This window comes from Brachypodium distachyon, chromosome 1, assembly GCF_000005505.3.
Source record: "Brachypodium distachyon strain Bd21 chromosome 1, Brachypodium_distachyon_v3.0, whole genome shotgun sequence".
Lineage (NCBI taxonomy): Eukaryota > Viridiplantae > Streptophyta > Magnoliopsida > Poales > Poaceae > Brachypodium > Brachypodium distachyon.
In genome coordinates, this window is record NC_016131.3 from 33,724,977 (window position 1) to 33,748,926 (window position 23,950).

Genomic DNA, 23,950 nt, shown 5'->3' on the forward strand with positions numbered 1-23,950 from the left:
TGTGGACACTACATGCCCAGGGCCGGCCCTTAAATAGAATCTTTTTAGAATCTACATAGAAATATTTCTGTGGTTCATAGCACTTCAAATGAAGTTAGCATTGAACCTACATAGAAATGTGTCAGCTGCATAATTCTAACAACTTTTTCGTACCACAGAAATATTGCAAGATATTCAATGCATGCAACGTAGATATCAAACGACACCAACTAGAGCAAGTCAAATCTCTTCAGTAGCAGAAATGTCAACAGTTGCTGCATAGTGAGTGAATGCTACATAGCACTAGCAATACACCGTGCCATCACATAAATATTGTTTCTACCACAAAGTTGGGTTCCAAGTTTGAGGGTTCTAAAGGCTTCATAAGTTCAGTAATGAACACAGTAGTTTTTGCTGAAGCTTCTACAGAAAGCTCAGGGTGTTTCAGCAGCGACTAGAATCGACGTTTCTTGTTACCTGATATTGCGATGCAATGCAAAATTAAAAAATGTTCTGATGCCGCAGGGTGTTTTCAACTTCTCGTTAGCAGAACTGAGGGCAAGGTGTAGATCTATTATTATCAAATCTGTGAGCCCGCTGTGAATAGCTGATACTCATTTTCCATATGGGTGGTACCTGCTCGAACCTCGACCACTCGCACTCCCACCACCTCCCGTGCTTCCAGCTCCCCCGTAGCCACCATACCCTCCTGCACCATAGCCGCCAGGTGCACCATATGCGCCACCTCCGTACGCACCCCCATATGCCCCATAGGCACCATACGGAGCTCCATATATAGAACCACCATAACCAGAGGCAGGGTTACCAGCATACGCACCATAGCCTCCATATGCACCATAGCCTCTGCCGTAGGCACCATATCCTGCACTGCCATAATAGGCTGCAGCAGCTGATCGATAGTCAGCTCCATACCCATAGCCGCCGCCACCGCCGCCGCCGCCGCCGCCGCCGCTGCCGCTGCTCCCAGAACGACCTCCACCGCTGCCGCCACCTCCACTGCGGTAGGAACTACGGGGGCCACCACCGCCATGACCATATCTGCCATTAGAGCTCGAATCGCCCCCACCAGGTTTCTTTGGCTCAGCCCTTTTTATTTCAACCTGCAAATTATAGAACAGGTGGAGAAGTTGTCAAAACCATTCAAGTTAACTCTGATTCAAGTGATGCTCCAAACTTGGAGTGAAAATTGAGTTATGCAATTGCCAACCAAGTAAAGCCTCTCAATGAGAAAAAATCACACAGCTTATTCCTAACTCTAGATAACAAAGGTAAGTGTTGAAAAGACAGGACAAACCCTTAAATTTACAAAAAAGGATTTGTGACAGCTGTACTCAATTAAGAAGGAAAATTCAATGGGTAAGCTTTGTCATTTGAGCAGCTCACTAGGAAAATATGCACAGGTATTAGGAGTAATCATTTACCATATGAAATATATGTGTGTTCAGGATCATTTATTTCATATCTCAGAGAACAAAGCTCCCTCTAAGGATGCAAGGACCTTAAGATCAATGCACCATAGCTTGACATAAGTAGATTTTTCTACAGTGGGAGTTATAAATTTTAAGGCTAAGGAGGGGAATAAAAGCAAAATCCAGTTAATTTGGTTCAGCAAGAAAAGGTATTGACTTTTTATCTAAAATCAAAAGCAAATAGTTTGGTAGAAGAACAGTTACAGCTTCAGCTGGTATGATTTTACTCTCTTTTCCTAGAATATGTGGTGCGATTTTGTTCTCATTAATACTATTAAAAGTATTGTACTCTTAATTATAGTTCCTCAAAAGAGAACAAGCAAGTCTGGAAAGGGCAATGCAAGCACCATACAGGTAACTTTCTGTTGAAAGTACAGATAAGATTATGCAGGGATTTAAAAAGGTAATATTTAATAGTTCCTTTCATCCTAAAACAAAGACTAGCCCAGAAGAGACACAAGTAATGCATTCTGGGTCACTATGGTTTTGACACATAGCACTATCTCTAAATGTTCCATGAAGCTATCAGTTCCAATAACAGTGTAGTTTGATATGATTACATGTTAAACCATAGTTACAGGATTCGCTACGCAACAACCACCATCAAACCCGATCTAGATCGTACCTAGATCAGGGTTCAAATTCACCTCCGACTCAGTAGCAGCAAGTAAATTAGGGAACAACAAAGGTGTATCATCACCCTTAGGTATCACATCTCCCTCACCAGACATTTGATTCCATCAAAGAACGAGGCATGTCGCCGTGGACTGGAGTCCTAAGTTCGAGGCAGTGGTTAGAAGCCACATAATCAGGGCGTCATCATGGAGAAGGGCATAAGGCAGCAGCTACAAGAGATGTAGAGGAGGGTGGCTAAGTGGAAAAAGCAGGGTCCACCAAAGTCTGAGAGCTGCAGATAGAGAGGTGGCGGCCTTCGGGAGTCACTGTGCTGCTTCACAGTTCTGCTTAGGTTTTCTAGGAATGCAAGCTGTGTAAGTGGCTTTGCGTGAGGGCTAGCTAATTGGGTGGGCCGACTTCAGCTGTATACTTACTTTTTCTAATATTTTTTCTTGTCAAGGATGATCTTCTATGGTAGTTTAATCAATTCACGAACCCAAGCAACTTCGACTTGCGAAGCAGAGATGTATGCTCCCCATCAAACTCGATTCATAGAACATGCCGAATTAAAAACCCAGACCACAAATCTGGTAACTATGTGTTAAACTATCAGTTTCAATAAGAGAGCAATTTAATACCATGCATATTGTTGTAGTAACAATTATTATATTTATAATATTAAAAATTCAAGCCACTAACCTCATACCAGATATTAATATTTGCTTCTGAATCTAATAATTGCGAGCAAGTTGAAAATACTAATTGTTACGGGGGGCAAATGAAAACACGAGAAATCTGGTAACCTGTTTCCCTCCAAGATCATGCATTCTCCCCTCCGACATAACCCTTTCAACAGCGTCCTCACTTTCAAAGGTGACGAAGCCAAAGCCTCGTGAACGCCCAGTACTATGGTCAACCATAATCTGATGCTCTTCCACCTTCCCATATGAGGAGAAGTGCTCCTTTAACTTACCTGAAAAATTTAAGTCAGTCATGCTTCGCAAATGAAACTAATAGTCTAATACACTCAAGACTTAACAACTAATTGTTGAGTATTCGAGTGATTATGAATTAATACATGTGAACCCCGTCTGGAGTTGTGAACTTCAAATAATATTTTTAAAACACCAATTTGTTTGCAGTCTACCTTCAGTTAGAGATGTTGGAATACCACCAACAAATATCTTTCTTGTCTTTGGCCCATCTTTTGTTGACATTTCCTCTCTCGGGACAGTCCTTTTGACTTCAACCTTAAATGACCAAAAAATTGTGATCAATAACAACAAACTCCCTTCAATTTACGGTGTTACAAATGGACAACCTCCAAACCAAACTGTCAGCTTAAAGATCTTACCGTCCTTCCATCTATAGTATGCTCATCCTCCAAAACCCTGTCAATCACAGATGGATCCGAAAAAGTAACGAACCCAAATCCACGAGGCATCTTGGTATGCTTGTCCTTCATGATGACAGAATCAGTTATAGCTCCGTATTTCTGAAAGTGCTTACTGAACGTTTCTGCATACAAACAAATGACGCATCAGTGAAATGCTTGGTGAACCCACACAAATAAATGAGGCGTGAGAACACCAAAATAAACAAATGGATTTCACAGGCAAGCAAAGAAATATTTAGAACACATCTAACTAGAAAATATTGAAGGAAAAAACTATCAGCATTAATATTTTTTGCCTAGTGAATTCCTCATTTCCTTGTGAAATCAAGTGTCTGAATTCTAGTCCTTTTTTTGTGAAATGGACAAGTGTCATCTGTGGACAGCTTAGAACAGATCCAAAGTATCATTAATGGACAAATCTCATATGTGGTCCCCAAGAGATAGTTCTACCAGAAGTTATAAGCACAGAGCCCCTTATGAGACAGATCACTGCGATGTCAAGATCATGAATTCATGATACTCCTATCATCAAACTCCCATCCCAAGTAAATAAATGAAACAGCATGATCACCGACAATCTGAAAGCAAGAAACATTTGTTGGACTCTAGTAACAGAACCGTATGAACCAGCTCAACCTTAGAAAATCAATTTACACAAATATACTATCATGGAAACCTACACCATGAGAGATTTCTCCACACAGTTTGGAAGCAAGCCCCCTTTATTAACTCAATGCAACATCAGAATTTCAGCTTCCCAATTCAGCAGGCATATTCGCCCAAGCACACCACAATTACAACTATTGATATTACCATTCATAGTTATTAAAATTTCAGAAGTTTTTTGACATCATTCTTACAAGATGAATCTGCCATGACACAAAATCTCAGAACCACATACGATCCATACATTGATAAACAAAACAGAATGTCTTGTACGAATAGTGCCTGAAACTATTCGTTTGAATTTTTTACTATTCACAGACGAAGTTATCCTATTTGTCTATGAATCAAAATTGCATATAAAATTTGGTGGCATGGTAGATGCAGTTTGTGTGAATGTTGTAAAATAAAATATTGAAACTTCCAACACTTTGGATCTGCAACAGGTGACACACAAGTTCCCCTACTTCGCTATGATGGTAATAATGGCATTTATCAAAATAAACATTGCACCCGAGCAACTTACCCAGGCAGCCAGAAATGAGTAATGTAATACCAGTGATAACACACAGGACACAACCAGAATTTTTGCTTTGGGTCCCTCTTTTCTTGACAATTGGGCACACTAAATAATCAGTATGAGTAAGTTGGCTCAGCTCATTACTACCTATGGTTTTTGTCCATTAAGATTATACCTCTGAAATAATGTATAGGCTTCTTCAGAAATTACAAAAAGAAAAAACAGAAATAGGATGTATTTCAACTGATGAAGAGAATCACATAATCCAGTGAGATAAAATACTCATATCTGACCGCTGTCTCTTTTATGTTGATCTAGTGCACACAACTACATCTTTTAGACCATAGTTTTCTAAAATGCTTGCATAACTACATATTTTGTTCTGCTAAAAATGCTTGCAAGCCCAGGAGGAACAATTTATTTGACATATCTAAAATCGACCCCTTTTTAGTGAAATTCCCCGTAAGAATTACACGTATCTACCTTCGGTTGTCTCCCAGGCTACACCCCCAACGAAAATTTTCCTGTAGAAGCAACAGACCAAACCAAACGAGTTAACCAAACCTAATCCGATCCACAAACCAAACCGTAAAAGCGCAAGGAACTCACCCCGATCCGTCAGCAGGCTCCGCAGCCACGTCCTTCCCTTCCTCGCCACCAGCTTCTGAGTTAACAACGGCATCCCCTCCACCTCCGTCTCGAGTCGCCTCAGCCGCGGTCCTCTCCTCCTCCTCCTCTTCCTCCTCCACCTCCTCTTCAACTTCTTCTTCAACCTCCACTTCAACCTCCTCGGGCTCTTCGTCGTCATCCTCGTACCCGTTCATGGCGTTCTGGTTCTCCTCCCCGTACCCCGACATGGCGCCGACGCGACCACCACCACGGCAGCACCTGCTACGGGAACCACCGCACGCGGAGCTCAGAGAACGACGAAACCCTAGCTCCGGATCGAAGTGGGCGGCGAAGCGTAGCGGCTAGATTACCTAGTAGGGGGAGAGTGGTAGGGTTTAGTATTCGTGATTGGAGCAAACCCTAGCTGCTCCGCTTCGAGCGTGGGAGGTCAGGGGACAGCCGGACAGTCGAGCTATAGAAATGGACGCGAGGTGGTCGGGACTCGCGAGGGTATTTTTAGCTCGGGTGTGGCCACAGCCCACAGACCGGGTTTGCTTGCGCGTGCGACCGTCCGATAACTCTACGACTCCCTTCTTCCCGTGTGTGTGTTTTAAGCAAGGGTTTAAGCAATCCCACGTGTTTAAGACTGCAGCAAAATACAGTACTTCCTCGTTTCGTAATTCTTATCTCAAATTTGCTAAAAAATGAATGTATCTATTTCTAAAACGTATTTAGATACATGTAATATTTCAACAAGAATTATGAAACGGAGAGAGTGTCAATTAGGCTCAACAGGACATAGCATGGTCCTGCAGCGATCGGAATTGCCTACGCCGCAGAGAGGAGTGGGGTGGACACATGGGGCTTGTACATCATGCACCTGGGCTCGAGCAATCAGCCAAATTCTGCCTCGCCAATCGCCATGTTCTTCAGCAGTCATTAGCCACCCCTGTTATGACTGATCTGCCTCGTCATGTTCTTCACCAGATCGGCCAAGTTCTGCCTTAACAATGCGAAAACTAATCTGGTGAACATCATAAGCAGCTACTATTTCATGTTGCGCCCTGTGAACCATTGCCAAACCTGCCCATGCAATTGAGCCAGGTAACAATTTGAGGTATTGGGCAGGACAAACACCACAATCCTACGGGTAGCTAATAATATGAAATCTCCAATTCACACACACAGCTGCCAAAGAGACCACACTCTTTAGGATGTATTGCCAAACGATTTTGGATGAATCTTTTTAGGCCCTGTTTGGTATTAAAGTTTTTGGAGTGTTTTTTTGGGTATCGTCCACTCCAAATTGAAAACACTACAAACTCCAAATGATTGTTTGGTAGGAAGAGTTTGGAGGAGAATTATCCGTAGTTTTCCCAACAAAACATTTCATTTTTTTACCAATTAAAACACTTCTCAAGTTTTTGAGTGTTTTGGATGGACACCCAAAACTCTCAAATACCAAAACACTAGACTAAAAATTACAATAACACCAAACAAGACCTTAGCTTACCGGAGCCTTTCTATACGAGTTCAACAGCTAGGGTAGTATAGAACCCAAAAAGTGTGTAGACAAATTTAATATTATAAGCGATAGAACCATATACAGTCGTATAAATTTTCTTGCAGCAATATATGTCGACCAACTTGATAAATAATGTGTGCCATTATAATAAATTTCCTTGCAGCAACATAAAAACGAGAAAGTGTGTGCCCTTATTTATGCATCAATGCATGCTCATATTATAAACTGATACAATGAGTGAAAAGAGAGATAAACTGATGGATTTTTTTTTTGTTGAAAAAGTTAGTACAAATATCATAAATCCAAGACACTTATTACAGATTTGAGGGAGTAGATCTTTGTTGTTGTGTTTATTTATGTTTTCTTTTACCAGTTATAATGTCTTCAGTGAATCAACAAAGCCACAACATCATCTAAAAAACAGTCGCGAAGGTTTCTCAGAATAGTTTCTGCTCATTGTAGATCGTGCACTCACGCGGGCACGTTCGGAAGTATAGTACTCCCTCCGATCCTTATTATGGATGTATGAATTATCCAGGATAGATTGCCATGTTCTGTTCAGTAGGCAGGGGCAGCAGACAGATGACAATGTCAAATACTCGCAGCATAAGCATAGTCAAAATTGCAGATATACATATACCTATCTCGGTTGTTTCTTCCAACTGAAAGGAGCTATACTTTTTACACGGCTGGCTTTGGAACTTCTACTCGGCGGGTAAGGCCACCAATTACAACCCAACATTTCTTACACAAATAGAGAGGAAAGAACAGCAACAAAGTGAAAGAAAAAATTAGGCAGGACAAAGAAAAAGAAATTTGCCTTATCGCTCGGTGAAGCCAAAAACCGCTGCCTTGCAGGAGCAAGTAAGGTGACATCTACTGTCGACAGGACTATCAGATGACTCGGAGATGTTCTATGATACAGTATGGATGGTTAAAGATGGGCTTTTCTTATGCAATCTGCCCTTGATCTGCTTAATCTTCGCATCCACCCTCGCGGTGAAACCAATCTTGGTCCTCTGCCTAGCCTTAGACCGCTCCCTCTTCCACATTGTTTCGTCTTCGACATCTTTTCGTAGGTACTTGATCTCCTGAATCACGTGGTGATCAAGTGGACTGCATGATCTCTGGTAGGATATGTGAATCAGGTAGGGGATGTTGCAAGCAGCGGTCACCAGAAGCGTCGCTGCCCAATACAAAGGAGCTGGCCCGAGAACTTCTAACATAATCTGGTAGTTGTCACGGGACTTCAAAGCGGTCCCGTATAGGATAATGAAGACATACCAAGTCCCTATGCTTCCCCACACAAAGAGATGTTGAATCCAGGTGAAATGGCTCATCGTGAGAGCAATCTGAATGTTGACAGCCCAGATGATGCAGGAGAACATGGTAGTTCCAACTGAGGCCATATCAGATGTCTGTCCCCCGGAACGGATTGCTTGATCATAGAAGATACAGATGTTGAGAAAGAATATCGCCAGAGATGAGTAGAGGCCATTCCCCATCCATCCTAATATGCGGTACCAGTCAAAGAAAAGGTTATTTGGCCCTTGCTGATATAGCGCTGGGAACTGCGAAGTACAAATTATAGCATGTCAGTGTTGGTGTAAGAGGGTACATTAGTTTTGGCGGATGTCCAGATAAAACTGTCCTAAGGTGCAAAGGACATGATGCATGAGTACTCCGATATCACCCAGCATCCGACTAGAAAACACATAGAGAAATTTACTCTGGAGACATTTAAACTACTCATCCGAAAACACATCGATTTGTTCTCTGTACAGCAAAATTGCGATAGGCACAAATGTACTGACATGCATGTACTTCAAGCTGATTATATGCTCCTTGACCTACTCTCTAATTATTTTCTAGACGCTAAGCAAGACAATCTACTTGAAGGAAAACACTGACATGTTTACAGGGTGGCTGAAACAACGTTAGAGAATTGTCTGTCAAATATCACAGCATAGCATTGACTAAACCACTTCTATTGGTTACAACTTACAAGGACATTTTATGAGATCTTTCATACCATGTATTTTACAATCACATATGCCGGAGCATGTAACATAGATTGACTTGTGCCTTTCATTAGGATTGAGTCGTGAATAACGCTTCAACCGGATATTCTAAATGTGACATCATTCAATTAACTACAAAACGAAGAAAACAGAACTCAATGCACACTAAACCGAACTGGTTCATCCAGCTCACAAATTAGTGACGTTTTGGACATACCTTCACTCAAACTTAAACTTTGACTGCCAATATAATTTAAATATTTAAATTGAAAACTTTAAAACTATATGCCTATATTTGTCTCATTTTCTTCTAAAATATAACCTTTTTGTTTTATACATATACCAATATTAACAAACTACTCCCTCCTTTCCATAATTCTTGTCTCAAATTTGCCCAAAAATTGATGTATATATTCCTAAAAAGCGTCTAGATACATGAAATATTTCGACAAGAATTATGGAACGGAGGGAGTAGCAAATAGTGATCTTACATCTTGAAGATCGTGCCAATGTCCAAAACATCACTTATTTGTAAACTGGGTGTATGTTTCTAATTCTAACAATATGTATGGAAAGAATAGGTTAATTCACACACATGAATTAAATGATCAGGCATACTGAAGGAGGATGAAGTTTTGACTGTAAGTGCAACCCAGCATTGCAAACAAGTGTAACATGGAAAATATCGATAGTAAATTCAGTGTGTACTCACAGTTTGATTATACTTTTCTTAAACATGCATGGCCATGTTATGAGCATAGTGTTATTATTCTTATCTGATGACAGTGCCATAAACCATCTAAACATAAACTCGGGCACAATATTAGTTCCTGATGGATTTATTTATGTTCCATTGGGATTGTGATGCTTGATGCTTCACTATTTCTCAAGAAACAAGGTTTGACAAACTATTATATCTTCTTATTTGTTAGCTTTCTACTTTAGAAGCATTATGGTACAGGTACAGTAAAAATTATCTTCCACAACAGTCTTACCCCCATAGTCCACAGCAACATGCAACGCACCACATACCATAACTAATCCTTATTGTGCCTTTCCAAGCATGCTATTATTTCTCATAGACATATGGTTAAAATAAGTTGAATATTCTACCACATACCTGTAAGCAGATTTCAGATGAAACATCTTGCTCAAATACTCCAAGTGATATAACAGGTAGAGAGGTAAGAACAACGTTAAAAAGCAGCATAAACCAGTCATCATAAACTGATTGCCCAGAAAATCCAGCAAATGCCTCAAAGTAAAATATTGTAAGTCCAAAGGTAATATTCTTGTAAAAGAAGTAGCAGATCTGCAATACCACAAAATAGGACTTAGAGAACACTAAATCGCAGATTTGAAACAATATAATTCAATAGTACTAGAATGTAACAAATTAATGAGGTGCTTTGAATGGTACCATTTGGGCAATTCTCTTGTAGCACCAATGGCCATGCACAACAAGGAGTCGCTCAAGGAACCGAAATTGGGAAATCGAAAAATCACTAGCCATCACAGCCTGGCAAAAGGAAAGAGCCATTCTCAATAATATTCAAACTATTAATGTATCTCTTAGCAATGCACTGGATTCCCAAGTGAACTATAATAATCTAGACAGACCTGCATGCCCTCAACCCCACTTATACCAACACCAATATCAGCTTCTTGAATCATGCCCACATCATTTGCACCATCACCTATTGCTAAAGTGGTTTTTCCTAGACCTTCTTTGACCAGTCGGGTCACCTGCAAAAGGTGAGCAAACTCAGAATTGGCTTATGTAGAAAATCCAGTTGTTGATTGGTGACAGATGGAGATACCAGTGCTTTCTGCCTTGGAGACACACGGCAACATATGACAGAAGCACACTCTATTGCCAGATTCAGAAACATATGTTTCATGTCATCTTCCAAAGCAAATGTAAGAGCTTTGCCATCAATAATTAGAGCAAATGCTGCATCCGGATCCTTCTCCAGCTTGACCATTTGTGAACCATTGGCGATTTGCAACATCAGACTCTCCTTTGCAGCCTGCTCAGGTGTCAAATATGAATCCAAAGCCTAAGATAAAGAGAATTACCGTGTACACCAAATCTATCCATAGTACCAGAGAAAATGCTCTGCAAAGGTACCTTTTGTGCATCCTGTGCTACTTGGTCACCAGCGGTTGTGGACAAGGATATCCGTTTCATGCCTTGCCTTAGTAAACTGCATGCGTATCTGCAAAAAAAGGAAATGAACAAAACCTTCAGAATAAAACATTGCCATCCTTGTAAGTAGATAAAGTCTATGCTAAATGAAGTATCTGGGGTTACAGACAATATTATTCAGAATAACTATTTTACGATCCAGCTTACCCTATGTTAATTGCAGTTTCCATCTTATCACCCGTCAGAACCCAGATTTTGAGACCTGCTTGCGCCAAACGATCAATGCACTGAGGAACCTAATATAACATGGAAAAAAATTTAGCAAGTCAAAATAATTACAAGCATGATAGCAGGACAAGCAACGTAAGACACAAACGCAAAAATTAATAGATCACTCTCACCCCTGTTTGTAGTTTGTCCTCTACCGCAGTTGCACCAACAAGGATCAGCTCCTTTTCAATCAAATCCGCGACTCGCTCGAGTTGCAATTCCCTATCAGGCCCAATTGATGTCTTCGCTTGAAGAAATTCAGCATTCCAAGAAGCATATTCTGATTCCTCAAGCACTCTATATGATAGTGCTAACGTCCGCAAGCCGGCCTCACCATATTCATTGAGATGCCTAGTCGTATCAGGCTCATACAGCCTTCCATTTTTTGCTAGTCTATCAAATATGATGCTGTTCAGTTGGAACAAAGAACAACAGAAGAGTCAGGTTGAAGCATAAACAACCCATGTGGACAGTACCTAATCAGAAACCAAGAGTACAAGCCGATCTTTTGGTAGCACTTGTTCATTTGTCATTTTCTTGGTTTATGGTTAACAAAGTTAGCAGAGTGTAAAAAAATCTGGACAGAGATGACAGCGCATGTTGAGGTATCAACTTACAGTATAAGCATCAGCAAATGAAAATATATTTGGTTTAAAATCTTACGTATCTGCTCCTTTGCAAAGAAGAACAATTCGATTATCTTCATCCTTCAGAATCACCGTCATTCGCTTTCTTTTGCTGTTGAATTCCAATAAATTGAGAATCTTGAACTCCCTAAGAAATCACAATTGAAGATGAAGATAAATGAATAAACATGAATCAGAAAAGCAGAGGATTCTGCTTAAAAATAAATAAAAGATGCTAGAGCTACAATATGGAATACTAATATGCAACCTCTCAGTTGGGCCATTAGAAGTGTGTTTCTCCCTGATAAATACACTCGATTGTGTTCTCTTGAAAAATTCAAATCCAAATTCTCTGGCTGCCACAAGAAAAGCCCCCTCATCAGGTGATTCTGCTTCATAGGTAAGAGCACCCGTTGCCTCGTTCACCTCAGGAATTGCAGTGTGACAAAGAGCAAGTATCCGGAAGAACAGAAGAACTGTGGAAGAATTTGGTTCATTGGTCCAATTCCCATGCATAAGACGGTCATCCTCAAAACTGAAGCCTTTTATTGAGGACTTTTGGGTCTTTCCCACACTAAAGGTAACTCCTTCCACTAACTGAATTTCATCCTCATTATTCTCCCACACGTCTTCTACATGAATATCGTGGTCAGCAGCACCTGACGCCATCTGCTTTGCAGCAGCCCTTTCAACTTCACTTGAACGCACACCGTATGAAACCCCAGCAATTGAACACTTCAAGAAATCCATCTGATTACAAGTCAAAGTGCCAGTTTTATCTGACAAAATAGTATGAACTTGGCCAAGCTCCTCATTCAGGTTGGATGTTCGGGCCTGAGCAGTATTGCCGGTCTCCTCGTCAAACATATGAAGGTCCTGGTTGATGAAATGCGCTTGTGCTACCTTCACAACTTCAATTGACACATATAGAGAGATCGGAATCAAATACCCATAAAGAATGAGTGCTGTAATGAGATGGAATATCCCAGAAAGAGCTGGCCGTGATGGATCATCCAACTTGTTGGAGTTCTGAGGCTGCAAGTACCACCATCTGGGCAAATCAAGCTTGATCCTCACAGCAAAACCTATCGAACTGATGAGTGATATCAAAACCAGGACAGTGAATAAAACGTATATGATCATATCCATCTTCTTCTCAATCCTGCTCCTCTTTGATGGCGACTCAGTTGAATTCTGCATCACCTTACTGTCATGTCCAGTAAAAATGACTACTCCATAGATAAAGGATGTGTTCCTCAGCTTTGAGTCCCTGAGAAGTATCTGAAACGGATCAAGGGCGTACACTTGCCTCTCATATTCCAAGTTACCAACAAATGTGTACAAGCTTGGGTTTGGGTCCTCACACCTTATCACTCCCCTAAAATCCTTAAACAGATCATCCTCTTCCAATGGCAGAGTAACCTCGAGTGACCTCTTCAGCTTCAGGTTTGTCTCACCATCCAGGTTCATCGTCTCAACGTAGCAAATGCCATCCTCATAGCTCGACGACAACAACAACAGATCAGCAGGGAAGAACTGGTCCTTCTCTACCCTGACCACATCACCAACACAGAGGTCCTCCCAATGCCGGTACCCAAATTCACCGTCACCCTTGTGCACGCTGACCTTACGGTTGTTAACTTTCATGTCCTGCATGAATCTTCGCCAGTCCTCCAGCGCCTCCTTGATCATACTGAGCCCGACAACAAATGCCAGCGGGGCGATCATGCTGACGGGGGAGAAGGGGCACACCGGGGTGAGGGAGAGGATGGCGGTGAGGAGGAAGTAGAGGTTGGCCACACGGCGGAACTGCTCGAAGATGGCCTTGGGGAGGAAAGTGAGGACGTTGTACTTGGTGGTGGAGATGTAGTTGGTGGGGTACTTGAGCGGCTTCCGGCGGTGGAGGATAGAGTTGTTGCAGTGGACGATACGCGAGAACCCCGGCCCGCCGACGGCGCTGCCGTTCGTGGCGGAGGGGCCGGCAGCCTCGTCTGTGGAAGGGGTGCGGAAGCAGGAGAAGGTGTAGAGCTTGCTCCATCGCAACCGGTCGCGCTTCCGCCCGCCGGTACGGGCCATCTCGGCAGCCGCCTCTGGACGCCGATTCCCGCTACGCGTAGGCCCGCATTGGCGTTTCTCGATCAAATCTCGGGCGTATCGGAGGGGATTCCTGTGCCGTCGGGGCAAATTCGACCTGCGAATTGGTGGGGGAGGGATCAGGTCGTGTGATCTCGCGAGCCAAAATAAGATCAATAAATCTAAACAAAAAAAAGAGAAGGGGAATTGCGTGCCAAAAAAGCCCAGGAATCCGGCAAACCGCATTTCGCGTGGAACAAGACCACCTACCAAATTCACCAATGGGAAGAACAGCGAACAAAACAAAAAACAAAGAGAGAAAAAAAACGCGTAAAAAATTGAGCGGAAGAAAACACTCGTGGGAGCAAAGGGGGAAGAAACCACAGGACCAACAACCGAATAGAAAGCATTTAGCTAGCACGCACGCACCGAACCTCGCTTGAGCTCGGGCGAAGGGGGAGAGAAGGTGTCGGCGTTGCCCACCTGGGAGGGAGGGGGAAGCGAGGCGGCGAGTCCGTCTGGCGTTCAGGCGGCCGTCCGATCCCTCCACGGGATTCTCGCGCGGCGGCCGGCGATGCGGGGGGGGGGGGGAGCTGGCCCTGGGGATTGGAGGGCGGAGCGAGAAGGGAGGACACAACAGGGAACGAGGTGGGGGGCGACTAGAGAGAGAGAGGGGGGAGCGGTGAGAGAGATTAATTAATTAAAATTCCAGATTAATTTCTTCAGTTAGCCATTTAGCGGGCGAGGCGTATTCATGGTCGCTGCGCTTTTCGAGAGGCCACGGCCCCCTTCCTCCTCCGTAGAGTAGGACAGCAAGGCAAGCAGGCCGAGCAAGAAGAGTTTTGGCTTCCTTTGGTATCTTCTTATTCGCACGATCGCATCCACTTAGCTGGCCACAGTTTTCTATATTTTGATTCTAGAGGCATTGGTCATTTTGAATCCATTTCGCTCTAAAATGCGTATTGATTTCGTCAACACGTTGCTGTTTGCGAGAGAGAGCCTTGGGTCCTCCCTGCCTCCATGTGTGATGTGCTCATGGCATGGCACGTCGAGGTCGTTGATGTTGCGGGTAGACAAGCGGAGGAAGCGACAGCCGAGCGTAGAGCCTACGGATCAGGGGCACACAAAGAGAGTGCTGGACTGCAGGCATCGTGGTTTATTTTAAAGGTTTTGCTATTCTGAGAAATAGAAAAGAACACAAGAATGTAAAAAAGAATTGGCGAGAATTGGATGTCCTGGACAACTGATTAAACGCATCAATGAGTTATGTAAGTTCGTCCATAGTATTTAGTTGCAGTACAACAGAAATGCAGAATTTATTTTCCAAAGTAGGTATATGCCATAGTTATCATAGGCACGAACATAAATTTTTAGGAAGTCCTCCAAAAAAAAAAATTCTACAAAGTCAGACTTATGGATTTTTTTCCCTCTAAATGGACTACAATTGGTACATGGAAAAAATGAGCAAAAGGTTCTAATCCTATGTATCAAACGGCCAATTCCTTAGGGAACTTTTACAAGTATTAGAATCATAATTATGATATTATATCATGAAATTTCTTTGAATGAAATAGGCTTAACTCTCTATAATTTTATTCTTACAAAACCTCAATGGAGACATAAGTCCTCATCAAGGGAGATCACTGAGAATCTCCTTGTTGTGATCCTTGAAAATCACGTTGCCATCACAAGATTTGGAGTTATGGCAGGGAAATTAAGACGTATATTACCATCCACGAGTTGTCCCGGTTCAATTTTTTGTACGTAGTAAGTGTGTCTCTTTCTTGATACTTTTCCGTGCACTAATTGCTTCCTTGATTTAATATTCTGTATAATTTTAATCTCTATAAAGTTGATCGTCACTAACATTCATTTAATGTTTGCAAGCTCAACATGTAAGGTGTTCACATCATCAAGTTGATCTCCACTAAAATCAACATGCAAGTGTCCATGTCATCAAATTTATCCCTACTAAACTCAAAATGAAAAGTGTGCATGTCATCAAGTTGATCTCCACTAATTAAAATTCATTTAGCGTTTGCAAGCTCACCACGCAAATTTTTCAAGTCGTCATCAACCCAACTAGCTCCTAGCATCTGCACTATCCAAGAAAAATTCTTCATCGTCCTTCGTGTGCCGTGGGAAATTAAAATTTTCGTGTGTGAAGGCAATCTCATCATAACTCTTTATCTCTAGGATGTCACCCACTTCACCCAACCATGTCATCGCTCTTCTTTCATCATTCCATCAATGGAAGGTCATAAGAAATATACAGATATAATTGAAAAGTTGAAAGACACTAAACCACCATTGGTGTGTCTTACTTTCAAAAGTATTTCTTCTAATGCTCACATCACAAACCAACTATTGTGTGATCGATCAACATTGATCACATGAAAAATGGTATGCCACATCTCCAGATTATTCTTATGGAAGAAGACTCGGAGCAACACTAGCATGTGGTTTGGTCCAAATATATTTACTTTGTCAGCCACACGAGAAATTAGTCATGAAGGTAAATAAATTTGTATATCATACATACACATTTGCATTCTCTCTTAAAATCAATCATACCATTAGTTCCAATAGTATTATAATGTTTATTATCATTCATTGCAATACACTTTTCTTTGACATATGGGCAAATGCATTACTCTTCGAGGCCTGCAGCACCGCCCAGGATATTCAGTAATATATTTTATGTTACATCAGTAAACAAAAGATATCAAATGCATGGTATTTCTAAAGGTGTATCACCATAGGATTTATTTCTTTCGGTCTTCAGAAATAACGTTTTGGATATTGACATGGTCTCTAAGATGTACTCCCTCCAATTCATAATAAGTGTCTCAGATTTAGTACAGCGATTTAGTACAAAGTTGTACTAAATCTGAGACACTTATCGTGGATCGAAGGGAGTAGCTTTTATCATTAATTTCTTATACATTACCAAAAAATTATCATTAATTTCTTCTATCATATAATTCTAAACCCAATAGAAATAATATATTATGAAGGTATTTTTGAGATAAATCTGTACATGTAGGTTTCACATAACCAGTCAAAATATTTATTTATTTCAAAGAAAAAATGGTACTAGATGATATGCTAAGAATCACCGTCCCCAAACAGAGAGAAAAGAACAGCAGAAAAATCATTTACTCGACAAATTTGAGTTACTTAATATGGGACGGAGGAAGTACTTCATTTACTATGCTAATCAGATGCCAAAGTTCATGCTAAACTTGTCAGGTAACAATTGCAATTCATATAGTTGAAGGCACCCTTTTGCTTCTTCTTTTTCGTTCTATATGTAATCTGCTAGCTTTTCGCTCCGCTTTAACCTTGGGAGTTTCATCTGAATCGAAGAGAAAGTGAAAGGAAACTTCCAACCACATAGTTTCTGCTAGGAATATGACTGTGCACAGGTGCACTACACTTTCTCCTTTGAGAAAATGAATCATAGCTTGCTTTATTACGTACATGCCAGCACGGAGTACATACGGGTGCAGGGATTCTTTTCAAGCAAAGCTAAAAGGAAACGATGCCCCTAAAAGAATCAAAGAAGATAAAAAGTGTTCCTTCGGTCCAAGAATTCCACGTAGGATTGCTTAGTTTGGAAGAATGTTTAGTGAATGTTTTAGCGGTGTGTTTTCATAATAAATTATTCAAGTACAGGAGTGGAGCCACTAGTCATACCAAAATTAGGTAATGTTGGCAGATTAGCACAAGTACGGCCTGCTATCTGAGACTCTTGAGTGCCTCAGAGAATCAATTAATGTAATCTTTGGTGGTGAGCTGGGTCTCACATGCAAATAATCCTAGGATAGTTGGAGATCTTTGGAAGAGACAAGCATATAAACAATTAAAAATAAGAATCGTGAAGAATTTCGGTATTACTTTATGCATTCAAGGTTTTGTTCCGTGAATGATGGTGTCACGGGACAAATGAAGAGTTGATCTTTCCCAAAAAAAAAGTTAAATTAACCTAAAAAAATTCGAATTACAAAAATGTTCTTTAAACATTATCATCATATGTATCCTCCTCATATCATTGTTCACTTTCATCCAGTGGGAATAACCATCAGCGGGTCACTCATGGTCAAAAAAAGGACCGTAAAAATCCGATTGTGGAAGGAGTGATCCACAGGAAAACTGGACCAAAAACCATAAAAAGCACGGTCAATTAAGAGGAAACCGGCCAAAGACCAACAAACGGCCACAAAACCTAGCCAAACTAGGTCGGGGTGCGACTAGACAAGCCTGGCCGCACGCGAAGACAACAACAACCCAACAACAAACAATGACACTGACGAGCGGACCACCCCAAGACAATCCCCAACATCGACGCCTCCAAGAAGGTAAACGACATCAAAGACGTCGTCGTCAATAAAACCAGCGCAGCCGAATTTGAACTTTTGCCCAGAGCAAAGTCTCGAGGTGGTGGTAGAAGGCCGGAGCTTCACAACGACACCACCAAGGTGGGGAACGACGCTCAAAAGCGCCACTGCAACAAGTACCGAATGAAGTCATGGTGCAAGGCTTTCGTCCGAAGAATCGCCAGAACCACCACCGGATTGCCCAAAGGACAACCCGCACCGTCTCATGCAGGAGTCACCACCGTTGGAGAAGAGGAACCACCCACGCCCGAACCTGCGGGTGCCACGCATGGCACCGGAAAGCCAAGCACACCCGAAGCCTAGCTCCGGCCACCAGAGCACGGAAGAGCCCTAACCAACGCCCAAACCAGCGGGCACCACGCCGAAGAGCCCCAACCTCGCCGAGAAACCAGCCACCACCGCACAGATTTGGGCACCCCGGCCAAGATCCGGCCAACACCACCGCCCCAGTCACGGCCGCCCTGGAGCCGCCGAGAACCGCAACAGAGAAACTCGCGCACAGGACAGAGCCTTGCTGCCGCCATCCGCCACGCAGGCTTAGCCCGGCGGCCTCCTCCGACGGCGACAAGGCAGCTTCGGCAGGGAGGGAGTCGGAGGCGGGCAAAGGGAAGGGCTGCCGCCCATGTTGCCCAAAGGGGAGCGACGCGAGGGCAATGGCAGTATGTTTTGTTTTTCTTTGGATGATTGAGAAATGAATTTAGGGGGGAATGGATGGTTGGCCAGTCATAGAAGAGAAAGGTTCCAACCTTGGCGGCTGGTGCATACTTTCACAAAGTAGTACCCGTATCATTTGATCACATGCAAATCTTTGCAAAATGATCAAAGCTAAGTTGTCGAGAAAAAAGATTACGCACACACATGCCGATGTTGTCAGAACCAGCCAAGAGGTCAGATTGGGATTGTCGAATCCAAATCCAACAAAATCAAGGCCAAAACGTCGGCAGAAAAACAAGGCTTTCAATAAAGAGTTGAAACATGTGTGTCGTTATCGGATCCAACCGATGGGGGCAAAATTTCGGGTTTTCACGCAAACACAAAGACAATATATATTCAAATCGCCATCTTGGCGCCACACCCATGAAGCCGCTCAAAACCATTTTCTCCGGAGCAAGCCACTCATGGCTGCTACCGGCCAAAACTCTTGTGTATTATGCGCTAATAACTGACAGTTCACAAATGTTAACTTGTAGGAAGAGCCAAGAAAATTAACACTAGACATGAGTACATCATAAACTCTGATCCGTGGACTATATATAGATGAACTGAGAACAACAATGGGCACCAATTAAATCTCAATAGACTAGCACTGAACCTTTGGAGGCTAAACTGGAAGTCGGTGAGGAAGGTCTGATGATCGCGTTGGACATAACAAACAAAGCCATTATTCTTGAAACTGACAGCTGCTCCGAGGCATGTAGTATGATATGTGGTATGTTGCTGCATATGTCACCCCACATAGTGAGGGTAGACGAAATCCGAAGGTTAGTCAGTAATCGCAATGTAACCTTTCACAAATAGTAAGAGCCAAAATTGAGGAAGCCATATCCTTACAAATTTGGGCCAGGCTTTTTTTTTTCTAGAATACACCAAGATTGCGTATCATCATTTAAAGAAAAAAAAAGATGAGGAGCAGCAATTACATGTTTAACATTTTATAATTTAGCATGTGTCTCTACATGACAAAACCCCACCATCTCTACCAAACTAAAGAAATTCTCATCTACTAGATTCGCCCGTCACAAAGATTTCCTTCCGTGCAGATCACCTCAATGATGCTTCTAGCACACAGCCTTGTGCATCAAAAACAACTTTGTTCCCGTGCTTGTTGAGCCGGATGAAACAGCCGAGGCCGTAAACTTTTATTGTAACCATTTTGGTCAGGGGCGGAGCCAGGAAAATTTTATAGGGAGGGCCGACTAAAGAGCACAACACCAATATACTCAAAATTTGCCAAAGACCGAAACAAATGTAGTAGCAATTTGTTTTTTGCATTATATTCAGAATTTGCCAAAAAAAAAGGAAACAAATGTAGTAGCAAAAAATATTTTTCATTGATTATACTGCCATTCATTGTTGAGAAGAAAAAGATATACAAGTGTTGAATTGCATATCGCAGAAGAGAAACATACAGACAAAGACGAGAGAAGACAGAGGAACTAACATGTTTCAGCTAAAGAGGAATGATTTTTCTCCATGCCTGAAGGGTTCGACCTAAAGGGGAGAGTTGGGGAAGAAGAACATGTGCGTGTAGATGGTTAGGGGCTGGCCGGCTCAAGCGATTAGTGCAGTCTGCCTCCTCGTATTTTCTTTTGGTCTTTCAGGATATAACAGAAGAAGATGAGAACTCAATTAGTCAAATATTTCTTAACTTAGCAGATTTTCCATGGGCTCTTTATTTGTTGCGTGAATGTTGAGGAGGGACACATCAATAGATTACACAAATTTATGAGTAATTAATCCTATGTCTAATGAAACATTTTTTTTGTTGGCCCGGGGCCACGGCACCTGCTGGCCCTCCCCGTACCTCTGCCACTGGTTCTGGTTCTGGTGATTAACACAACGGTTTTGCTATTTTTTAGGCGACTAAGAATCAATCATCGAGATTCGTGTAAGATAATTAAGGTTTGATGGGTAAAAAAATCTTCATTGGATGGCTACGACTGTCGATTGAGAAATAACTACTCACTCCGTTTCATAATTCTTGTTGGATATTACATGTATCTATCTAGACTTTTTTAGAATAGATATATACATCCATTTTTGGTCAAATTTGAGACGAGAGTTATTAAACGGAGGGAGTATTTTTTAGACGACCGAGAAATAGACAATCTCTTAATACAAACCATTTCTCCGTAACAAAAGAAAAAGCTCAGTTTGTGGTTACTCGACTGTGTTGTACTGAACTTAAACTTATGTTAGAATACACACGAGCTGACAAAAGTTAGTCAAATAACAACAAAGAGTAGAGCAAACGGGATTACGGAATACTACAAATGCAACCTACAGGTTGGAATGGATTAGATTAAAATGATGCGGAGCTGAGGACATATGTAAAGTTGTTCCACACCTGTGTTTTCTTTCATTGCGGATGTTGCGGTACATTTTGACTTTATCCTCTAACTGTTTTTTTGTTGCAAACTTCAAAGTTTCTCCTCTACCATGAAGTTGAGTTCACGAGTGATCCTTTTTGCACCCTCGTTGGTTGGATTAGCACAACAGCAATAAGAAACGACGCCGTCTCATATTTCGACCTACCCCTACTTTTGAAGGTGTACCGTCAAAGAGCTTTTCCTTTCACCTTCCTTTCTGTTCGGGGTTAATTAAGCTAAGCCATGCAGTGATCTACGTGGCCACGTCCAAATGGGTCGTGGCCTTGCCCCGGTAGGCACGGCATGCCGATTTGACAGTTGAAAGTTAGTACTGGTACTAGCTGCAATGCAAAGGAATCAGTGCAAGCAAGATGGCGACGCGAGGCTGCAGCTGCCACTGTGTACGAGATTTTTTTAGCTGCGTCGCAATCACCTTTTCCACCCAGGGGGTGTACGCTGTATAGTCCAACTGTGCCAGCATACGTGCGAGGTACGCCGGCTGGTGTTGGCGCTTGTCCTGAGTGTCCTGACAGTTAATTTTACACACTCACTAGTCACTAGCTAAAGAAACGCTCCGCTGATAATTGTTTTCCTTGGTAAAGCTCAATTATAACAAACCAAAAGAAAAACATTTTCTCCTCTCAGTGCATGTCCCATGACGGCATGAATGCACGATAAGATATACTGGTACGTACGTACGTACCACAAGATCGACCCTCCAACCGCTAACGATCATTTAGGTCCGCCTAACTGCCTAAGCCACACTAATTGCAGACCGAACCGCCGAACAGAGAGACTCTGCAGGGGAGAGAAATAGTCAATGGAATCAAAATGGATCGTGACGACAACCGACGCAGACGGAATGTACGTACATGGCGAGCTGCACATGCGCATCGGTCACGTCGTGCCTAACAAACTACGTAAGCTAGTACGCCGTTCGGTCGCTACGACATCGGAAAATTACCGGTTTTCAGTTGGGCCTGATCTGATACCGGCAGGGGCCCACGCGTCATCCAAAGCGTCGAAATTAAAGGGGGAGAGCGCACGTCTCTCCTCCGCGACAGCGAGTGCTCCCTGTGGTTGTACCGGCGCAGGTTGGATTGGAAAGTTGGAGGTGGTGGCCGTCATGTCATTCGAAAAAGATCCAGGGATTCGCGGCTTGTTAATTTACTCCATCATCCCCTTCAAATCTTGTTTATACAAGTTGTAAGTCTCCGTGTTATTTCTCGCTGCCGTGCTTCGCGAAGTGGAGGGTACGTGTTTGCATTTGCCAGCACCGGTGCTTCAAAATTCATCAATCGTGCTACTTTTCCTATCGGATGTATCGGGATAGGGTCAAGCGCAGAAGCGCCAACTAATAGCCAATCTCGAGGCGAAATTGCCTTGCGTACGAATTTGGTAGTACGATCTTTATACGATGGTTGATTTAACGGTGATTAACAACAATGAAGATTTAATCAATGGCTGAGACTTGACGACAGATACCGTACAAAAACCGTCGTATGTGTGAACTGAGCCTAATTTAGGTGGTCTGGTTTCTTGTGGTGGGACCAGCCCATCCAAGTTTAAGTATTAGAGTTGACATGGGTGTCACATTTACCTGAAATTTTATAAAATTTAACCGGCGCTACTCTTTCAGTGGTAGGTTTTCTGAAGGTACCGAAATCCTCATTATTTCGGAAGCCTCGTAGGGATAGGATATCCGTATGTGCGTTTATATGGGTGAGTGTATGCACGCGTTGTGAGTGTCTGGATTTGTGTGTTCTGAAAAAGAAAACCCGTCTACGTGAAGCAGCGCAGCTGAGACAGGCTGAGTGGCTGAGAACTGACTAGGCTAAGACCCAGTTTGTTTGGGCTTGTGCTTGTGCTTGTGCTGCTTCTAGCCCTCCAAAAGCACAATTTCAAACAAACACCAAAAAAGCTGTTCAATGCTTATGGAAAGCACTTCTCTCATTTGCACTAGAAGCACAGAAGCACCTCCTGAGGTGCTTCCCGAGCTTCTGGCTCTCCCCGCTCACCCCTCTTCCCCGTTATTACGAAAAATGCCCTTCTCTTTTTTCCCCTCTCCCCCACCCCCACCGATTCCCCAACCCTCTCCTCTCTGTTCCGTTCGTACGCGCATGGGAGGCGGCGGCTAGGGTTCCCGCCGCCGGTCTCCTCCCCGCCCACCCCCGCCGGCGCCGCTCTCCTCACCGCCCGCATCCCCGCCGGCGCCGCTCTCCTCACCGCCCTCATCCCCGCCGGCACCGCTGTCCTCCCCGCGGACTCCGTCTCCCCGCCGGCGCCGCTGTCCTCCCCGCGGACTCCGTCTCCTCCCAGCCAGAGCATCTCTCCTCCCCGCCCTCCCCCGCCGGCGCCGCTCTCCTCCCCGCGGACTCCGTCTCCTCCCAGCCGGAGCATCTCTCCTCCCCGCCCTCCCCCGCCGGCGCCAGCTCTTCTCCCCGCCCTCCCCGCCGGCGCCGCTATCCACTGCCGGAGTCCCCTGCCCTCCACCGCCCCTCCCTCTGCAGTCCCGTGGATCTGGC

The 23,950-nt window shown here is 43.1% G+C and overlaps 3 protein-coding genes across 5 annotated transcripts; all 3 read right to left on the reverse strand.

Annotated features, from left to right (window-relative positions):
- Window positions 1-195: 195 nt before the first annotated feature.
- Window positions 196-5,798, reverse strand: LOC100837968 (heterogeneous nuclear ribonucleoprotein A0). 3 transcript variants are annotated; one of them, XM_014897621.2, is made up of 7 exons: window positions 5,644-5,797; window positions 5,273-5,551; window positions 5,147-5,187; window positions 3,439-3,602; window positions 3,232-3,334; window positions 2,888-3,057; window positions 196-1,100 (listed from the first exon to the last, which is right to left on the reverse strand). In XM_014897621.2, exons 2-7 carry the CDS (start codon window positions 5,518-5,520, stop codon window positions 594-596), a joined length of 1,233 nt encoding a protein of 410 aa, XP_014753107.1. In that variant the 5' UTR covers window positions 5,521-5,551; window positions 5,644-5,797; the 3' UTR covers window positions 196-593. The 3 variants fall into 3 exon arrangements, with proteins under 3 accessions (XP_014753107.1, XP_014753108.1, XP_010227591.1); XM_014897622.2 differs by lacking the exon at window positions 5,147-5,187 and having other exon boundaries at window positions 5,644-5,798; XM_010229289.3 differs by lacking the exon at window positions 5,147-5,187 and having other exon boundaries at window positions 5,273-5,773.
- Window positions 5,799-7,378: 1,580 nt separating this feature from the next.
- Window positions 7,379-14,576, reverse strand: LOC100838453 (probable phospholipid-transporting ATPase 4). Its single transcript, XM_003563691.4, has 11 exons — window positions 14,420-14,576; window positions 12,132-14,054; window positions 11,901-12,011; window positions 11,369-11,645; window positions 11,175-11,263; window positions 10,950-11,037; window positions 10,639-10,848; window positions 10,439-10,564; window positions 10,239-10,337; window positions 9,939-10,130; window positions 7,379-8,368 (listed from the first exon to the last, which is right to left on the reverse strand). The coding sequence occupies exons 2-11, from the start codon at window positions 13,937-13,939 to the stop codon at window positions 7,712-7,714; spliced, it is 3,657 nt and encodes a 1,218-aa protein (XP_003563739.1). The 5' UTR covers window positions 13,940-14,054; window positions 14,420-14,576; the 3' UTR covers window positions 7,379-7,711.
- An 8,808-nt stretch (window positions 14,577-23,384) lies between these two features.
- Window positions 23,385-23,825, reverse strand: LOC112270073 (PE-PGRS family protein PE_PGRS16-like). Its single transcript, XM_024457735.1, has one exon. It carries the CDS (start codon window positions 23,823-23,825, stop codon window positions 23,385-23,387), a length of 441 nt encoding a protein of 146 aa, XP_024313503.1.
- Between the last annotated feature and the right edge of the window lie 125 nt (window positions 23,826-23,950).